At 38.2% G+C, this 18,238-nt stretch overlaps 1 protein-coding gene across 1 annotated transcript in view; it reads left to right on the forward strand.

Moving 5' to 3' along the window:
* LOC308105214 (uncharacterized protein) overlaps nt 1–18,238 on the forward strand; it is a gene marked incomplete at its 3' end in the record, with an annotated part of 35,805 nt that overhangs the window by 17,356 nt on the left and 211 nt on the right. The window contains exons 5-9 of the mRNA XM_080455849.1: nt 14,518–14,604; nt 16,167–16,226; nt 16,527–16,613; nt 17,816–17,875; nt 18,115–18,201. Of these exons, the coding sequence (XP_080311975.1) occupies nt 14,546–14,604; nt 16,167–16,226; nt 16,527–16,613; nt 17,816–17,875; nt 18,115–18,201 (353 nt within the window). The 5' untranslated portion in view covers nt 14,518–14,545. The remainder of the gene's footprint in view (nt 1–14,517; nt 14,605–16,166; nt 16,227–16,526; nt 16,614–17,815; nt 17,876–18,114; nt 18,202–18,238) is intronic.

Here is an 18,238-nt window from a genome sequence, read left to right on the forward strand (position 1 = left end):
CAGTGACCATTGCTCTGATCAGCGCAATATAGGACTGGATTTGAAAGCCACATAGCAGGCTGAAAATCTATTCATATATTTATATATTTTCCAATGCTGAATGGTTTGGTTATATTATTATATTCAGTGGTGGAAAGTAACGGAGTAAATGTACTTGAGTACTGTACTCAAGTACAGATTCTGAGGATCTGTACTTTACTTGAGTATTAGATTTTTTGTTACTTATTACTCTTACTTGAGTACATTTCCAAGACAAATATTTTACTTTTACTCGAGTGCAGTAAGGCTGTAAAGTACTGAGTACTTTTAGGCTGGATATTTCTTTTTTCATTTTAGGGAAGGCCACACTTCTGCTCTCACACTAGCCGTGTTTCTGGCTTCCCCCTCCGCTCCCCTCTTTGTTACATCTTTTATTTAGTTCTGGTTCCTCAGTCATTTCTATGTTTGTATAGGTGTTTCTGCAGGCTTTGCATAACGTAGTGGTTCTACAAGCACATCAGTGCATGCAGGTGGTTTAAGGTCCTATAAATTCATTGTGAAAATATTACAGCAATTTATGGATATAAAAAATAAGAAATGTACTCCTACTTTTACTTGTACTTTAAGTATTTAAAAAAGCATTTACTGTAAAAAAAAAAAAAAGAAGAGATAATGACATGAGATCTAAAGAGGCACTATGTAACTTTTTTTTTTATTAATAAAATGTAATTTAGGCCAATCTGTATGGTAGAGTATGTTATTGCAATATAACTTTGGTTTAATTTAGTCTCCCTGCTCTTCAATTGAGACATTTAGATCGTGTCAAAGGTCATGTCTCACCTAGACACAGGATCTGACATGAATTTTGACCAGATGTGTTAGTATAGGAAATCAAAGGTTGTTTGTGTGGAGACAAAGCTAATCGACTTGTCTCTGTGCCATCTTGTTTTGACAGGGTGAAGTTTGCCACTATGTGCATGTCGGCGCCATCTTGTTTTGACAGGGTGAAGTAAACGTTGTGCGTGTGGGTACATATGAAACTTCAGATACCAGCTTCTTCTTTGTGACCACATCCTCTGCTCTCATGAGAGCAGCTGCCTCTCTGCAACCACTGTATTGTACATGTTGGCTATTAAAAAATAGCAGATATACAATAAATACAAATAAAAGATTAATGTTAGTGGTGTAAAATGGCACCAAAAAGATTCTGAGGTTAACACAAAACCCCCCGTTGACAAAACCGTCCCAGGGGGCACCGAACGGGTCCGCGCTGACCCCCCGGCACCGAACCGGGTCCAAGCACCGTGCACCACGTAGGGTGTGAATTTTTGTGGGACTCATAAAATGTCCCTGGGACCCATCTAAAAGACCACCCTTGGGTCCCAGGACCCATGTACATTGAAAACCTAGCAACATCACTGCTCCAATGTTTTCTTAGCTGTGATCTGTTCTTAGGTAAGAATATAATCTACGCACACTGAAGAGCACTCTTAGGGTGGCCTTTGAGTTCTTAAGTGTGACAAGTTTGTCCAAAAATAATTTATTCTCGTAGTTTCTTCAATTCTACAGTTGTATAATGTAGGATTTAAATTACAATAATATTTTTATCATATCTTGAGCAGTGGTTCTCAAAGTGTGGTCTGGGGACCCCCAGGGGTCCTTGAGGGAGTTCCAGGGGGTCCACAGCAAACGAGGAACAGTTTAACCACTTTAACCCTATTTTATACTTTTTTGAAAATAGCCTATCTACAAGCTCACAACGCATCCCATTACTGCCTATTTTGAGCTTGTAGATCGTCTATTTTCGAAACATTTTGATAATACTTGAAAATGTTTCCCTGGCAGAAAATATTTTAATAATAATAATTTAATAATAATCTTTTGAGGCACTGGGGTTCACGCTGGTCCCGAGGAAGACTAAGCTAGTAACTCCTATCATGATTACTGACATGGACTATGCAGATGACATTACCCGAGTCTCAGACACAGCAGAGTATGTAAGGGAACTACTACTGGCAGTAGAAATGGAGTGCAGGAAGATCTACCTCGAGCTTTATGCCAAGAAAACTAAAGTATCTGTATTTAACACAGAGGACATCATTGCCACTGCCGACGGGACAGTGCTCGAGGTAGTCGAGGACTTCAAAGGACTTTTGCTTTTACGTGTACATCAAGTATTTTTAAAAGCATATACTTTTGAATACTTAAGTATATGTAAAAGCAATTACTTTTTTACTCTTACTCGAGTAACATTTTGACTGAGCTACTTTTACTTGTAGTGGAGTAAATTTGACCAGGAGTATCTGTACTCTTACTCAAGTACTGGGGTTGAGTACTTGTCCACCTCTGGTTCTATTGTAAAGCATATGCCAGCTTATGTTAGCTTGTGCTGGCAATGCATGCTAGACTGCATTAGCTAGCAAGCTCCCACTTAACTTGTACTGATGATTTGGTCAATATCTGTGTTTATAGTGTCGGCTTGATGTAACTTTCCTCTTCTACCCCGGATTTGAACCCGGTTTCCAGCGCAAGTGCTGTTATTTTTTTTGCCATTGATCTAATAGAGCCTGCCTGTTTGCTCAGGGAATACATTGAATCTTGACCATCACAGGTCAAAATCTGTGTCAGATCCTATGTCTATAGGTGACTGAATAGAAGAGCAGGGAGACAAAATATAACCACCCCAATTGTATAAACTAGAAGTTCGGGCCGCTGTGCGGCCCTCACATCTAGCGTGACGTGTCGTACACTTCGCATCGCAGATCCACCTTACAGCCACCTCACAGTGTGAGCGAGAGTATTGCGTGAAAGTAGGGCGAAGTCGCTTATAATTGTCGGACATGGCAACACCGTGGTGAAAAGTAAGGCAAATTCGCTAATAATCAGAGGACATGGCAACGCTGAGTGTCCTGTGCTCCCCTCTTTCTCTGTCCCTGTGTGTCTGTCCCCCTGTCTGTCCAATAAGGTTCGGTCCCACATAAAATTGCCTAGTTGGATTCCACCTAGGGCCCAGGTAGAACCCACCTAAAGCCCACATGGGCAACCCAGTTGGGACCCACCTCGGTCCCACATATAATTGCCTAGGTGGGGCCCACCTAGGGCCCAAGTAGAACCCACGTATAGCCCACACGGGAAAGCCCAAGTGGGCCCATATAGTTCAGCCCACCTTGAAACCATATGGGTCCCATGTCAGCCCCACATAAATTGCCAAATTGGGGCCCACCTAGGGCCCAGGTAGAACCCACTTAAAGCCCGGGCAAACCCAGTTAGGACCCACCTCAGTCCCACATAGACTTGCCTAGTTGGGGCCCACCTAGTGCCCAGGTAGGACCCACCTATAGCCCACATGGGCAACCCAGTTAGGACCCACCTTGGTCCCACATAGAATTGCCTAGGTGGGACCCACCTAAGGCCCAGATAGAACCCACTTATATCCCACATGGGCATCCCAGTTGGGACCCAAGTGGATCCCGCTGACATTGCCGACATGGGGCCCATATGGTTTAGCCCACCTTGAAACCATATGGGACGCAATGGGCGTGCTGGCTGGGTAGGCTGGCGTGAAAGTGTATAATATTTAGAGAAATTGAAAGTTTCAAATAGAGAAGTAGTAGTAGTAGTTGTGAATTAGCAAACTGGAGATTTAGTGATTTAGACTAAATGTTTCCTTTAGCCTCATTGTGTGCTAATGCACGCAACTGTTAAGGCAGGCTTTATTTTTGTTGTGTCTCATAACATCCTTTGTCCGTAAACAACATAGGCGACCCGTCTGTGCCTTGACTTCACCCGGCCCCCCGCCCCTTTGCCTGCAGTGTGTCTGTCTCTCTCTCTCTCACACACACACACACACACACACACACACACACACACACACACACACACACACACACACACACACACACACACACACACACACACACACACAGCACGGAGAGGTTCTACAGAGTTCTAATGAATTAATAAGATAATATAACAGCGTATCCGCGCGCCTGGTGTAGCCGGTATCATTGATAATCACTTGGATCTAAACAAACGCGCTGTACGCACCACGCATACGCTCGCTTTGAAAAGTCTGGTGTAGATCGATCGGCCGAGTATTTTTTTCTCTCCATGTCTGTGTCTCTCTCTTTTTTAAATCGAATGCTAAAATTGCCATTTGAATGTAGTTTAAAAAAATATTTTTTAATGCAATTTTAATTTTATTATAGTATTATACATTTTTTCCTGACCTACCAATGCGAAAACAAATGCTTTCATCATGTTTCCCCCTATAAACTAGAAACTAATATAGTTGGTTTCACAATTTTGTTTAGCCTGTTATTAGAGCATTTGTATGTGTAAACGTATGTGTTTATTATTGTACTACCATACATAATTTTATATAATTATACATTATGTAAAATGTTCGAAAATATTCGAATATTAAAAATAATAAAGCATTGAAATTCGAATGGGATTATAGAGGAGAACTGACAGCCCTACTGTGTGTCCGTGTGTCTCCCCCCCCCCCCCACACACACACACACACACACACACACACACACACACACACACACACATGCTCTCCTTGTCTCTCTCTCTCTCCCCCTCCCTCCCTCCCTCTTTCCCTCTTTCTCTCGCGCTCTCTCTCACCCCTCTCTCTCTCTCTCTCTCTCTCTCTCTCTCTCCCTCTCTGTCTGTTAGAGCCATATGAATTTTTTTTTTTTTTCAATTCCGTTTTTTTTCTCTCCAAAATTCCGTTTTTTTCCATTTTAACATTTCTGAATTCTGTGTTTTGCTTTTTATGCTCATTTTTACCATAAAAAAAGTGTCTGGTAAGTGGAAATGAATAAATGTCCACAATTTAATAAGATATATAGTCCATTTAATGTTTAAAGTGCTGCAACACAGAAATACTGTTCAATTCAATTTTAAAGAGAAATAATAAATAATAATATAATTAATAAACACTCCACCTCAGAGTTTTTCTGTTACCAGTACTTGACTTGGGTTTAGAAAATAGGCTTGCTATTTTCTGTTGAACTGCAGCAGGCTTCAGAATCTTTTTTGGTGGCATTTTACACCACTAACATTAATCTTTTATTTTTAATTGACGTTTGTTTAGTTTTTTTTTTCAAATGTGTTTACCCATAGAATCAGGTCTGCTGTCAGGGCACAGAGAAGTCACGTTTCATCTCCGCAGACGGCACTTGTTGTGTGTCACACGCAAAAGCGTTACCCAAAGAATTCGGTCTGAGCAGTGAGCATGCGCAAGATGGCGGCTCCGGTGTATTAGTATTTTTATTTGGGTGCGTTCGAAAATACAGCACTGAGCGCACTGGCCAATACAAACTAATAGGCGAGTGTGCTCCGGTGCGTAATTTTCGAACGCGCCCAATGTATCGTCTTTCTAAGACGATTTCTACGTGGATTTTATTGTTTATAAAGTAGGATAAAGTAGGATGTGGCCATGCAAAATGGTGGTGTTCCGTGGATTTGTAAAATATTCGCGGTAAAAAAATATATTTTACCGCGAATTATTTTGATTAATTCCCAGATTAGGGCCAATTCTGCAATATTCCGTGTTTTATTCCAATTCCATTTTTATTGGTCATTTCCGTGATTCCGTCCACATGGATTTCATATGGCTCTACACTGTCTGTGTCGCTGTCTTGCACGTCCCTCTTTCTCTCGCGCTCTCTCTCACCCCTCTCTCTCTCTCCCTCTCTGTCTGTGTCGCTGTCTTGCACGTCAAAGGGTGCTCACTGTGTTTAAAACAGACCAGGCGGAAGTAAATTGCGAGCTGAAATATAGAGCACTTTATGATTATTATAAAAGGAGACACATGTTGTTCTTAAGAGGTTGAGGTTCCAAAAGGGACGGCTCTCTGATTGAGTAGTAGAATATTATATTGTATTAACATACTCTAGCATACAGATTGTATAAATTATAATGTATTAACATACTCTACCATACAGATTGTATAAGTTATATTGTATTAACATACTCTAGCATACAGATTGTATAAGTTATATTGTATTAACATACTCTACCATACATATTGTATAAGTTATATTATTAACATACTCTAGCATACAGATTGGACAAACTTACATTCTATTCATTAAAAAAAATTACATAGTGCCTCTGTAACATACAAACTGCTAGCCAGCTACCTATTGTAATATAATCTGGCCATAGGAGAGCTGTGTAAATAGACATCACAACCTTACTAACATGTATGAAATCCACACATTTAGTGTTACATTATAAAACGTGGAACATCATTTTTGTTCATGCAAGAGACTATAATATCACCCCTCCAACCCCCCAAAATAAATCCGTAATCCAATTATGTCCTCTCCTGATGGAGATAGTATAGTTGTCCCTCACACAGGCACACGCACACACACAGATTGGGTGTGAGGCACGAATGCTGTGATACAGACACGCATAGGAAAAGTACAGGGGGGTCAAGAAAGAGGATCTTGTAATGAAACAGATGTAATGCTGGACATGATGAAAATGATTATTTGAGTAATGTAATTTAACCAACAATATCGATCATGCTGAAGTATGAAACTAACTAAAAGCTATGTGTACAACATCTGATAATTCACCGCCAAAGGGGAGAATTCTCCCCTTTTAAAAAAATTTTTATTCTGTTTTTGAATTCCTAAAAAGTTTCTCTAATTTTTGAGTATACATTTATAACCCTAACCCTAATGAATTAATTGAAAAAAAAAAAATCCATTCACTTCAATGTTAAAAAATAAACAGACAAATAATTCACATTGTTTCTATAAAAAAATGATTAAAACCCTGGCAGTGGGTGATTTTATTATGAAAAAACTTTGGCGGTGAATGTGTTAAAAGGAGGAGAAATGATCTGTGATCTGATGCTTGTATGAGTGATGGAATTAATTGTTTATTATAATAGAAATGTGTAATTCATTATGACTGCTTGTTTTATGTTAACAAAGGATCTGCATTTCAGTTTGGTTGAAACATTACCCTTTAGAGTGATGATGAGAGATAACTAGACTAAAGGTCAGCTGGTCCAAAAGGTTTGACATACAACAATTGAGGAACCAAATTGGGGAATACCAAAAACGCAATTTGGAAGTATGTAAAAATGAAGACATGTAAAAATGAAGACATGTAAACAATGATAAGTAGAAAAGAAAATAAGGAAAATATTTGTTTTTACAAATTGCAAATGATATATTTACAATAGTCATATATTTGTACAAATCATAGCACAGTGTATTTAAATGCCAACTTACAAGTTACAAGTACATTTGCAGATAGGAAGTTACCCCAATGTCCCCCCCCTGTATGAATGAATGAACCATTGTAAAGCGCTTTGAGCACTTGGAAAAGCGCTATAAAAATGCAATTCATTATTATTATTATTATTATTACATTTGTAAAATGTTCTTAAAAAAGCGTAACGTTTGTCTCAAAATTATGTAACAGGAAAAAGGAATGTATGTGTGTGTTGGTCTACACAAATGCAAATTCAACATTTCACATGCAGAATTGATGATTTACAAATTATATTTTTTGATAGATGCACACACAAGTATAATTGTTTTTTGTAAAAAAAATCATATTTACAAAAGTCACAGAATAAAACAATTGTTTTTGTAGATTGAAAAACACATTTTTAAATCATTGAAACACATGTGTAAGTCATGGAATATTTGTGCATCATGGTACTGGATTCCCAAATAATTGCATTATTGACAAATCTCTCCCCATACATTCACAGTCACACACGCACGCACACGCACACACTCACACACACACACACACACACACACACACACACACACACACACACACACACACACACACACACACACACACACACACACACACACACACACACACACACACACACACACACACACACACACACACGCATGCATGCCTGTACTCTTTAAGTCAAACAGGAAGTCATGAGTGGTTGTGGTGTAGACTAGCGCTTACGGTTCGTCTCGGTTGTTGTTCTCAACAACCTGCAGCTCTTCTGCTGAACTAACACTTTTTATAAGAAACTATCTTGACAAAATGATAAGACACCAAAACGTCCTCCTCATTCCTTCAACACTTAATTTGACATCTTTCTTGTCTGTTAAATAATTAAAATGTTCACTGTATAAATAATCTCACAAACTGAGATATGTCACATTTAATTTAATTTCAAATTCCACACTTGATTCCACGCTTGCTCAAGCTAAAAACAAAGGGCACTCACCCCACTTACATGACATGCATTCACACCTTTAACTTAAAGGTGAGAATCATGGATGGCAACAATGTGGCAAAACTTAAAGGCTTTAAGTTGCCACATTGTCTCCATCCATAATGATACAGGACCTGTTCTACAGTTTGATTTGACTAACACCTCACTGAGAGGAGAACAAACCACACAGTGTTATACTGTATTCATGCACATGTGTGTGTGCACGCATGCATGCACGCTCTCTCTCTCTTTGTCTTTCTTTCTTTCTCTCACAATGCAGACAACAAAGAGAGACAGAGACAGTTGCAGTTTATTAGAGCATATAAACTCTAAGTGTGAATATTTAGCTAAAGATAGACCTACAGTAGCTTAGTAAGACACAGTAAGACACACAAGTAAACAGTTATAAATGTATAAAAGGCTCATGTGGGGGGCTCACATTTGCCGTGTTTTCATGTCCATTCTTTTCCCTTTGACATATCATGTGTAGACATGATAGGTTGTTGATTATGTGTGTAGCCTACTGTATAGGAAACCAGTTTTACAACTGTTTAACTTTATTTATACACAATTTGTTAAGACTTCATATTAAGGTAGACATATTCACAATGTTCTGGTTCAAGGGTTGGCAACCTTTTTGACATGAAATGCCATGTTTTTATTTTCTTGATAGTCAGTGTGCCATAGCAACATTAAGTTTACGTATGACACATACAAAGTAAAAGTTGTTTGTCCGTATACTTATATACAGTAATACAATGTTTAACTAATCATCATTACACTCAGAGAGTATTCATCTCCCAGTCAGAGTTCAAAGGTTGCATACCTGGACACATCATGTTTGATTGACTTGTCTTGTCTGTTTGATCTTGTAAAAACCTCTCATGTTTAGTCTCAGAGTGGATGTTCAGTAAACAACATGTCTGTCCATGAGGGCTGAAATTCCCAAACATCTATTTTAGCTACATGTCTTTTACCATTGTTGCCATTGTTCTCTGAGCCAGAACAGCAGCAGTGTGATTGCACAATCATGGTGAGCTGGTGTGTGACGTAAGCTACAGGCTCCTATAGTGTATAGATCTACATACTGTACATAGGCTGCATGGATATGAGGAAGGATTACCATGCAGGATGAAATTAACTTGCATGTGGGGACTTAAAATGAATTTAATAAAAAAATGTAAGATACAAAAATATATAAAAATGGCTCACATTTATGTGCCAGTGATTACACACCCCCGTGCAAAGTGCCATAAGTAGGCATATAGGCTCTTTAATAATAATTATTATTGTTCTGCATGACCTTAATGTACAACTACTAGGCCTGTCCCCGACTAAGGATTTCTATAGTCGAATCTGATTGGCGACTAATTGACAATAGTCGACTGGCAGTCGACTAATGCAACACCCCAAAAAAATAAAAATAAAATAAAATATATATATTTTTCTGATTTTAGATTTTTCTTTTGCATGATTTGACTGAGATTGTCCACTGCCAATCTCTCAGTCAAATCATGCAAAATGTGTTATGCAATAGAGGAACATTCCATTTGGGCTGTAGGGGTGCTTAGTGTCTCATTTAACATATACTTGCTTGGTTTCTCCCAATAAATCATGATGTATATCCTATTTTTGGCAAACTATTAGTTAATTAATATAACAAACTAGACCATCTCTAAGTCGAATAAAAAAATAATTTAAAAAAATCATAATTCGACTAAGAGATTGGCAGTCCACTCAGACACCCCTCGACTGATTAGTCGACTATTTGAATAATCAAGGTCAGGCCTAACAACTACTAGGTCTATAAGTGTTTTCCGTTAATAACCTAATTCATTAGCGTATGGTGGGTTCTAACGTGGACCGGGCCAGATTCTTAACCCCCCCCCCCCGGGGGCGGGTGGGGACTCGCGCAACGATGGCTGATAAGTGACAGTCTATTGAGAATTACCGTCGCAAATTTGCATGTGAATAAACGTGAATAAAACACAATGTGCAAGTATAATCAATGTATGTTTTTTTATTCTCAAAAGTGTATTTACAACAGCAAAGTTAACAAATCAAATACAGTGCACTGCAGTGCAAACATATAGCAGCCTAGTCTGTTACAACTTAATACGACGGGGCTTGCACTTGAACATGTCAATAACCTCATCCGGGTCCAAACGGTTAGTTAAATCTCTCTCAAACGACAGGAGACATAGACTGTTTAGGCTGCTTACACTGGAAAATAGGCGTTCAACGGTGCATATGGTCATTGGCAGTGTTATCAATGCGTTTAAGAAACAGTGGACACTGGAGAAGGTGCTAGCTGGGCACGCATCCAAAACCTTAATTAGTTTGTCAAATTTTTCACCCCTGCTTTCTTTGGTTGCAAGGTGGGTCCAAAATGAATGAAGCTGCTGTTCTTTAACTGTTACATCAAAAACACTGCCAGAGACATTAAGAGTTTTTACCATTTCAGTTGCATCAGCACGGGGAGTTGTTAGGAACACACTAGCAGATGTCATGAAACCATAAGAGTATTTTTGGAACCTGGCATTCAACTCACCAAGTTGACAGTCTACAATCTGGTTTAAAAAGATGCGTAAATCATTGTCACACCTGACTCTTGTTCGCTTTCCCAGCGAAGTAGTAATAGCACTGTGCTCAAATCGAGTGGGAACAAAACGTTTTCGGGCTGACACAATTTGATTTACATCCCACTTATCAAGAGCATTATCCGTCATTATAGCTGGTGGGGCAGTCGTCACCGCTGGCACGGTGATGAGCGCTGGTGTCCTGGCACTGCTGCTGTCCTCCTTTGCTGGCGTCTTGCTGGAGCTGGCGGCGAAGTGTAGTAGCATGCTGCTCTGGACGAATCGTTTTTTGGTTGTTGGCTTCTTCATGTTGTAGAGTAGTAGACTAGTCACAAGTCACAACAATAATGAAACGTGGAGCTATTTCTGGCCCCTCTTTATACTGTTTACCTGGCAAGAGAACCTGTTTGACGTGGAAACCGTTTTTTAATGGCCACCCATTAACAATTCGGCCGAATGCAAATAAGCCCGATTTGAAAACAAAGGCGACTTTCTGTGGTTGGCTACAACAGAACAGGGTGAGGGGATGCTAATGTTGTTATGTTGATTTTTTGTTTTTTTCCCCGGGGGGAGTAGGGTTTTACAGACCGGGCCATGGCCTCGTTGGCCCCAATGACGATACGCCCTTGACCTAATTACTGCTTACTCGTAATAAGTGGTACATGAATTATGATCATAATATGCTTTGCTCAGTATGGGTCAATGGGTAGTACCACAAGAATAGTCATTCCCCCTTCATAACAATTAATAAGTCAATAACAAGTATTTTCTTCTACTACTGTTGTTAATAGTGTCCAAATAAGTCTAAATTAAATCTTTCTAACTCAGAATGTTCCCCATTCTAAAGTGAGGCCTTCCTCACAACTAATTCCCTAGTAGTTGAACATGTATTAACCCACACAGATTCTCTATTCTAAAGTTGTCTCCTCTTCACTCTTATTAAATCATTATAATACACTGTAACTACTACAGTTAACGGAGCCTGTTCATAAGAGATGGTTACACCGTGAAAACAATGGAGGTTTATGAGGTTTTAGTCCCAGAACAGACGCCATGAGACAAAAGACATACAATGAGTTGTTTTTTAGCCATGTGGAACGGGGAAATGTATTTGTCTCATCAGCAACTATGAATTATAATGGTGAAGAAAAAATAATAATCTTTATAACCTACAATACAAGACGAGAATGTGAGAAATCATTATTTTATTTGATAGCTCCTTCACAGCCACCCTGAACATCATGCAGGGTGGAGGTATGGAGGTATAAGTCTACCAAACAACATATTTATTCAGTTCTTGGAGGAGCATGAAAGGAGAAAGGTCTGGTTGGAGGAAAGACCCTTGTTATTCTACTACTGTTCAGTATGGGCCATATTGGACACATAGTTGCTGTAAGAAAGCCTGTCAGTGACGCCTAGTGGCCTGACATGGTATTTGCCTACAAACTATTTAGTCAGTAGAGTGTTTGACAAAAGCTCTGTGTGTTTCTTTTTCCATGTTATTGATTCCCCTATTCTTTGTGCGTTCATGAAACAACGTGAGGAAATTATTTTGGGTCCTAAGTATTAAGTTAGTAGTTCAGTTATCTGTAATTCTGTATCTTACTGTTATGTTACTTTGTAAACTTAATTGGCAACACCTGTTAGTTTGGCTAGTGCTGGTTTAGCTCCCAACTGACTGTAGTTCGTTTGTAATCCTCTCATGATGTATTTGTGTTACTTCTGTAATATAAGGTATTTTATTTACTTATGTATTTTACAATGTTTGGACAGTTTTGGGGTTATGCTTTGCTACACTGGGTGGTTATTGTTTGCCCTGTGATATTGTGCAGTAGCGTTGATTTTGTTGACTAAAACTATGACGAAAAATTTTCGTCGACTACCTTTTTTCACTGACGAAAACTAAATAAAAACGAAATAAAAACGATGACTATGACTAAATATATTGACAATTTCGTCAACAAATAAAAACTAGACTAAAATGTTAGCGAGGGACTAGTGGAGAAGAGATCCAGTAGATCAGGGGTATTCAACGTTTTCAGGCCAGGGACCCCCAAACTGATGGGGAGATGGAGCAGGGACCCCCTACCTCAGGGATATTCAACTAGATTAGGCAGGGGGCCACAATTGTAAAATGACTTGAAGTCAGGGGCCACAAGACTGTGATAACAAAACCGTTTGTTGTGCGCTATAGGTCCGATAGGACACAATAATGGACACCTTATGTCCATTATGGTAACTTATTAGGGCCTGCTTCATACTGCATTCATGCATTTTGATGTTTGATAGGAACATTTCTGTGCCAGTTCTTAGTGCACAGGCTAAGACAGGCTTTTGATATTAAGAAAATAAGAAGTAGATATTTCAGTGTGCCTGGTGCCACAGGTCCCGGGCATAGAAGCATCTTGTATTAATGAAAGTTTTTTTCATTAGTTTTGAGCACCCAGGTGATAAGAGCACAAGCTCTTATGATGTGTTTGAAGTGGATGAAGATGAAGAAGATGGAAGCTGGACAAAATCCACAAAACTAATCAACATAAAGGAGCACAACAGGGGTTTTGAGTGCAGTTCATCCATCACGGACCATTCACTATTTCTGAGTTTAGAGTGGATGTTGTTAATAACACCAAAGAAATGATTCTCCTTATGCATCCATTAGCGTGTATGCGTTAGTTTTGTGTGGACTTTGTCCAGCTTCCATCTTCTCCATCTTCATCCACTTCAAACACATCATATGAGCTTGTGCTCTTATTACCCAGGTGCTCAAAACTAATGAAAAAAACTTTCATTCATACGAGACGCTTCCATGACAACTAAAATTCAAAATGTTCATCCTGTACAACCAACCATCTACTAAAAATGTGTTGCATTTCAGTTGAATAACACTGCCCTACCTCGTAGGGTGGGGGGGCTACAACTTATATTGTATAATTATGTATAAAATTGTGTTTCATATGTATAAACAGACCATGTTATTGTGCATTCAATACTAAGCTATTAAAATATACAGATTAATATATTCATGCTTTAAAAAAAAACATGTACAAGGTACAGTGAGTAGGGTGTCCGTACCAATACCATTTATAAACATACCTTATTAACTGAGAACCAAAGTCAACACTATCAACAATCTGTCAATTGCACAATAATCATGTATAGAAGCTATTCAAAATGGACAGAATCGTGATTTATTTTAAACATAAATATTTAAAGACAAATGGACATTTTTGGAGAAAAAAAAAATATATTAAAAATGTTTTATAATTATTATTTTTTAATCTAATCTAACAACAATTTTGCGGACCCCCTGCAGTACCTCCACGGACCCCCTAGGGGTCGCGGACCCCCTGTTGAAGTCCTCTGCAGTAGATAATGCCCGCTTAAATGGGGCATGGAGCAATGCAAATGATTCTCCACATGAACACGCCTCTGACTGTCAGACAAAAATGAGTCCGGCTTGTCGAAAATACGCAGCCCTTTAGTCACTTTATTTAGGCACTATTTACGAACAGCTTAGTTAATTAGGCCCAATGTATTCTGTCTATTGTCCATCTCCAGTGGTTTCTCAGTGGACAGCAGCAAGGACTCTGCCTTCTCCAGGCATACGTTTATAACATAACATGTTGGACAATGTAAACTGTTAAAATGTTATTGACATAGTGATGTTTACATTCATACAGTTTATAGTTTGTATTGTTAACAGTATTTATTTTGTTTTGTCATCAAAAGCCAGGAGAGTTGTAACTCTGCTGAGGACATGGCTGATAGTGATCGGTCCAAGGATGATCCTCTGCCTTTTAAAGAAAACCCTCCAATGTAAGACATTCATTTGGGTGATTTTGTTGAACATATCATTATTCATAACACACGGCACTGTACATTTCACCATGTAACTGTATGTATCAACAAGGTCAGTTTATCCTCTGGCGTCTGGCATTTTGTTTTATAATGCAATTTTGGGTCATGGGTGGGACTTGGAAGTATTCCACATGGGTACTCATTGAAGCGGGTTTGGGAGGAAGACGTCGGGGTGAGATTTGATGCAGAGGAGTGGATCTCCATTTGTATCAAATATATCCTAAATGTACGTCCATAAATATTCAGGAGCTCAATTTCAAATTATTCTATAGAACATACTACATACTTTTTTTCTGTCAATGTTCTTACTGTAGGCCTAGTTGCTGTTTTAGTTGCTCTTTCTCTTTTTTTAATTAACTTCTTATTCAAATCTGATATTATTCTTTCTTGCCGTATTGCTACTGGGTTTGTAATATGGAGGCATACGTTTATAACATACAATGGCAGACAATGTCATCTGTTAAAATGTTATTGACAAAGTGTGGTACACTTGGATTGTGAATCAAAAGTTAGGGTTAGCTAAAGGGTATCATCCTTTTACATTGTACATTTATATAATCAGGACATCATGGAATCATTTCAACAACTAAAAATGTCTTCAAGGATCTCCAAATTCAACATTTCTTAGAGAGTCAGAGAACAGATGGAAAGCTGTTTATTATTACTCATGATGCTAGGAGGGGTCTTATTTCAGATAATATATGGTATGCTGGTCAACCTGGCTACTGACTCACTGAAGCGGGTTTGAAGACCTCTGTGTGGGATTTGTTACGGAGGAGTGGATCTCCATTTTTAATAAAATGCATCCTAAATAAATATTCCGGAACTCAATTTCCTATTATTCCATAACATACACCCAGCTTATCTACTATGATAGCCGTTTTGTTCTGGACTCTGACTCTAATTGCTTACTGGAATTGTTGATATACCTTGCTAAAAAGTGCATTTATTATCATGGTCCACCCCTCAAATACCCTCTGTGAGGATACAGCTGACTCTAGCCCCAGTATTTTTGCCCTTGAGAAGCTTACTTTGATCTTCATCAAAAGAGTGAGACATTCTGGAGCATGTGGTCCTCTACATGGAACTATGATGAACACCTGGTTCAGTTGAATGATCATCCAGGAGGAAATGATTGAACATTTGTTACTGTCCCTTTACTTAACTTAATGCACATCTGTTTTATGAGGTATGGAAAGTGCATACTGGGATGCTATATGTGGCCCACGATCCCTGTTTTGTTTGTGTGTTTGTTATTTTTGCATTATTGATGTATATATGATGATGATAATTTGTAATATTATTATTATTACTTTTTTTCTGTCAATGTTCTTACTGTAGTTTCTCTTTTTTTTTTTTTTATCTACTTTTAATTTTTTCTTGCCTATCCTTTTGTCCAACTAGACAGTTGATGTTCAAGATGTCTTGTACTAATTCAAATCAAAAGAATAACAAGTAAACATATAATAAACCTCTCCTCCTTCCCCTCTCAATGTATTCTGTCTATTGTCCATCTCCAGTGGTTTCTCAGCGGACAGCAACAAGGACTCTGCCTTCTCCAGCCACCAGTCAAGTCAGAGGTCTGTTCTTCTAACACATAACGTCAGAATAGTATAAAATCATTGTTCAAAAATAATAACGTTACTGCTGAATATCCATGTTATGGCAAACATGCTGGGGAATAAAACTAAATTTGAAAACCTCACAGAGGTGCTAAGGTGCAGTATTGCTACTGAGTTTGTAATATGGAGGCATACGTTTATAACATAAAATGTCTGACAATGTCATCTGTTAAAATGTTATTGACAAAGTGATGTTTACATTCATACAGTTTATAGTTTGTATTGTTAAAAGTATTGATTTTGATTTGTCATCAAAAGCCAGGAGAGTTGTAACTCTGCTGAGGACATGGCTGATAGTGATCGGTCCAGGGGTAAACTTCTGACTTTTAAAGAAGACCCTCTAATGTAAGACATACATTTGGGTGATTTTGTTGAACATTATCATTATTCATAACACACAGCACTGTACATTTCACCATTTAACTGTATGCACTCCAAGATGTACAAAATGCTATTTCAACATATTTTGTTTTATTATGCATTTTTGGGTCATGGCCGACTTGGAAGTATTCTGAAGCAATACAATTTAAATGTATTATGTTCAAAGATTACTACGGTATGTAAGTGATGTAAAAATCTGTGTTTTTATGCTGGTAATGTGGTACACTTGGATTGTGAATCAAAAGTTAGGGTTGGTTAAAGGGTATCATCCTTTACATTGTACATCTATATAATCAGGACATCATGGAATCATTTCAACAACTAAAAGATTAATTTAACATTTCAAATAAGGATTTCTTCAAGGATCTCCAAATTCAACATTTCTTAGAGAGTCAGAGAACAGATGGAAAGCTGTTTATTATTACTCATGATGCTAGGAGGGGTCTTATTTCAGATAATATATGGTATGCTGGTCAACCTGGCTACTGACTCACTGAAGCGGGTTTGAAGACCTCTGTGTGAGATTTGTTACGGAGGAGTGGATCTCCATTTGTAATAAAATGCATCCTAAATAAATATTCAGGAGCTCAATTTCCTATTATTCCAAAATTCCATAACATACACCCAGCTTATCTACTATGACAGCCATTTTGTTCTGGACTCTGACTCTAATTGCTTACTGGAATTGTTGATATACCTTGCTAAAAAGTGCATTTATTATCATGGTCCACCCCTCAAATACCCTCTGTGAGGATACAGCTGATTCTAGCCCCAGTATTTTTGCCCTTGAGAAGCTTACTTTGATCTTCATCAAAAGAGTGAGACTATAAGGTGTGGAAAGTGCATACTGGGATGCTATATGTGGCCCACTATCCTGTTTTGTTTGTGTGTTTGTTATTTTTGCATTATTGATGTATATATGATGATGATAATTTGTATTATTATTATTATTATTACTTTTTTTCTGTCAATGTTCTTACTGTAGTTTCTCTTTTTTTATTTTTTTTATCTACTTTTAATTTTTTCTTGCCCATCCTTTTGTCCAACTTGACAGTTGATGTTCAAGATGTCTTGTACTAATTCAAATCAAAAGAATAACAAGTAAACATATAATAAACCTCTCCTCCTTCCCCTCTCAATGTATTCTGTCTATTGTCCATCTCCAGTGGTTTCTCAGTGGACAGCAACAAGGACTCTGCCTTCTCCAGCCACCAGTCAAGTCAGAGGTCTGTTCTTCTAACACATAACCTCAGAATAATAATTGTTCAAAATAATAACATTATTGATGAATATCCATGTTATGGCAAACATGGTGGGGAATAAAACTACATTTGAAAACCTCACAGAGGTTTATAACTGTCTGACAATGTCATCTGTTAAAATGTTATTGACAAAGTGATGTTTACATTCATACAGTTTATAGTTTGTATCGTTAAAAGTATTGATTTTGATTTGTCATCAAAAGCCAGGAGAGTTGTAACTCTGCTGAGGACATGGCTGATAGTGATCGGTCCAGGGGTAAACTTCTGTCTTTTAAAGAAGACCCTCTAATGTAAGACATACATTTGGGTGATTTTGTTGAACATTAT

Source organism: Gymnoscopelus braueri, assembly GCF_963280865.1.
Source record: "Gymnoscopelus braueri genome assembly, chromosome: 17".
Classification (NCBI taxonomy): Eukaryota; Metazoa; Chordata; class Actinopteri; order Myctophiformes; family Myctophidae; genus Gymnoscopelus; species Gymnoscopelus braueri.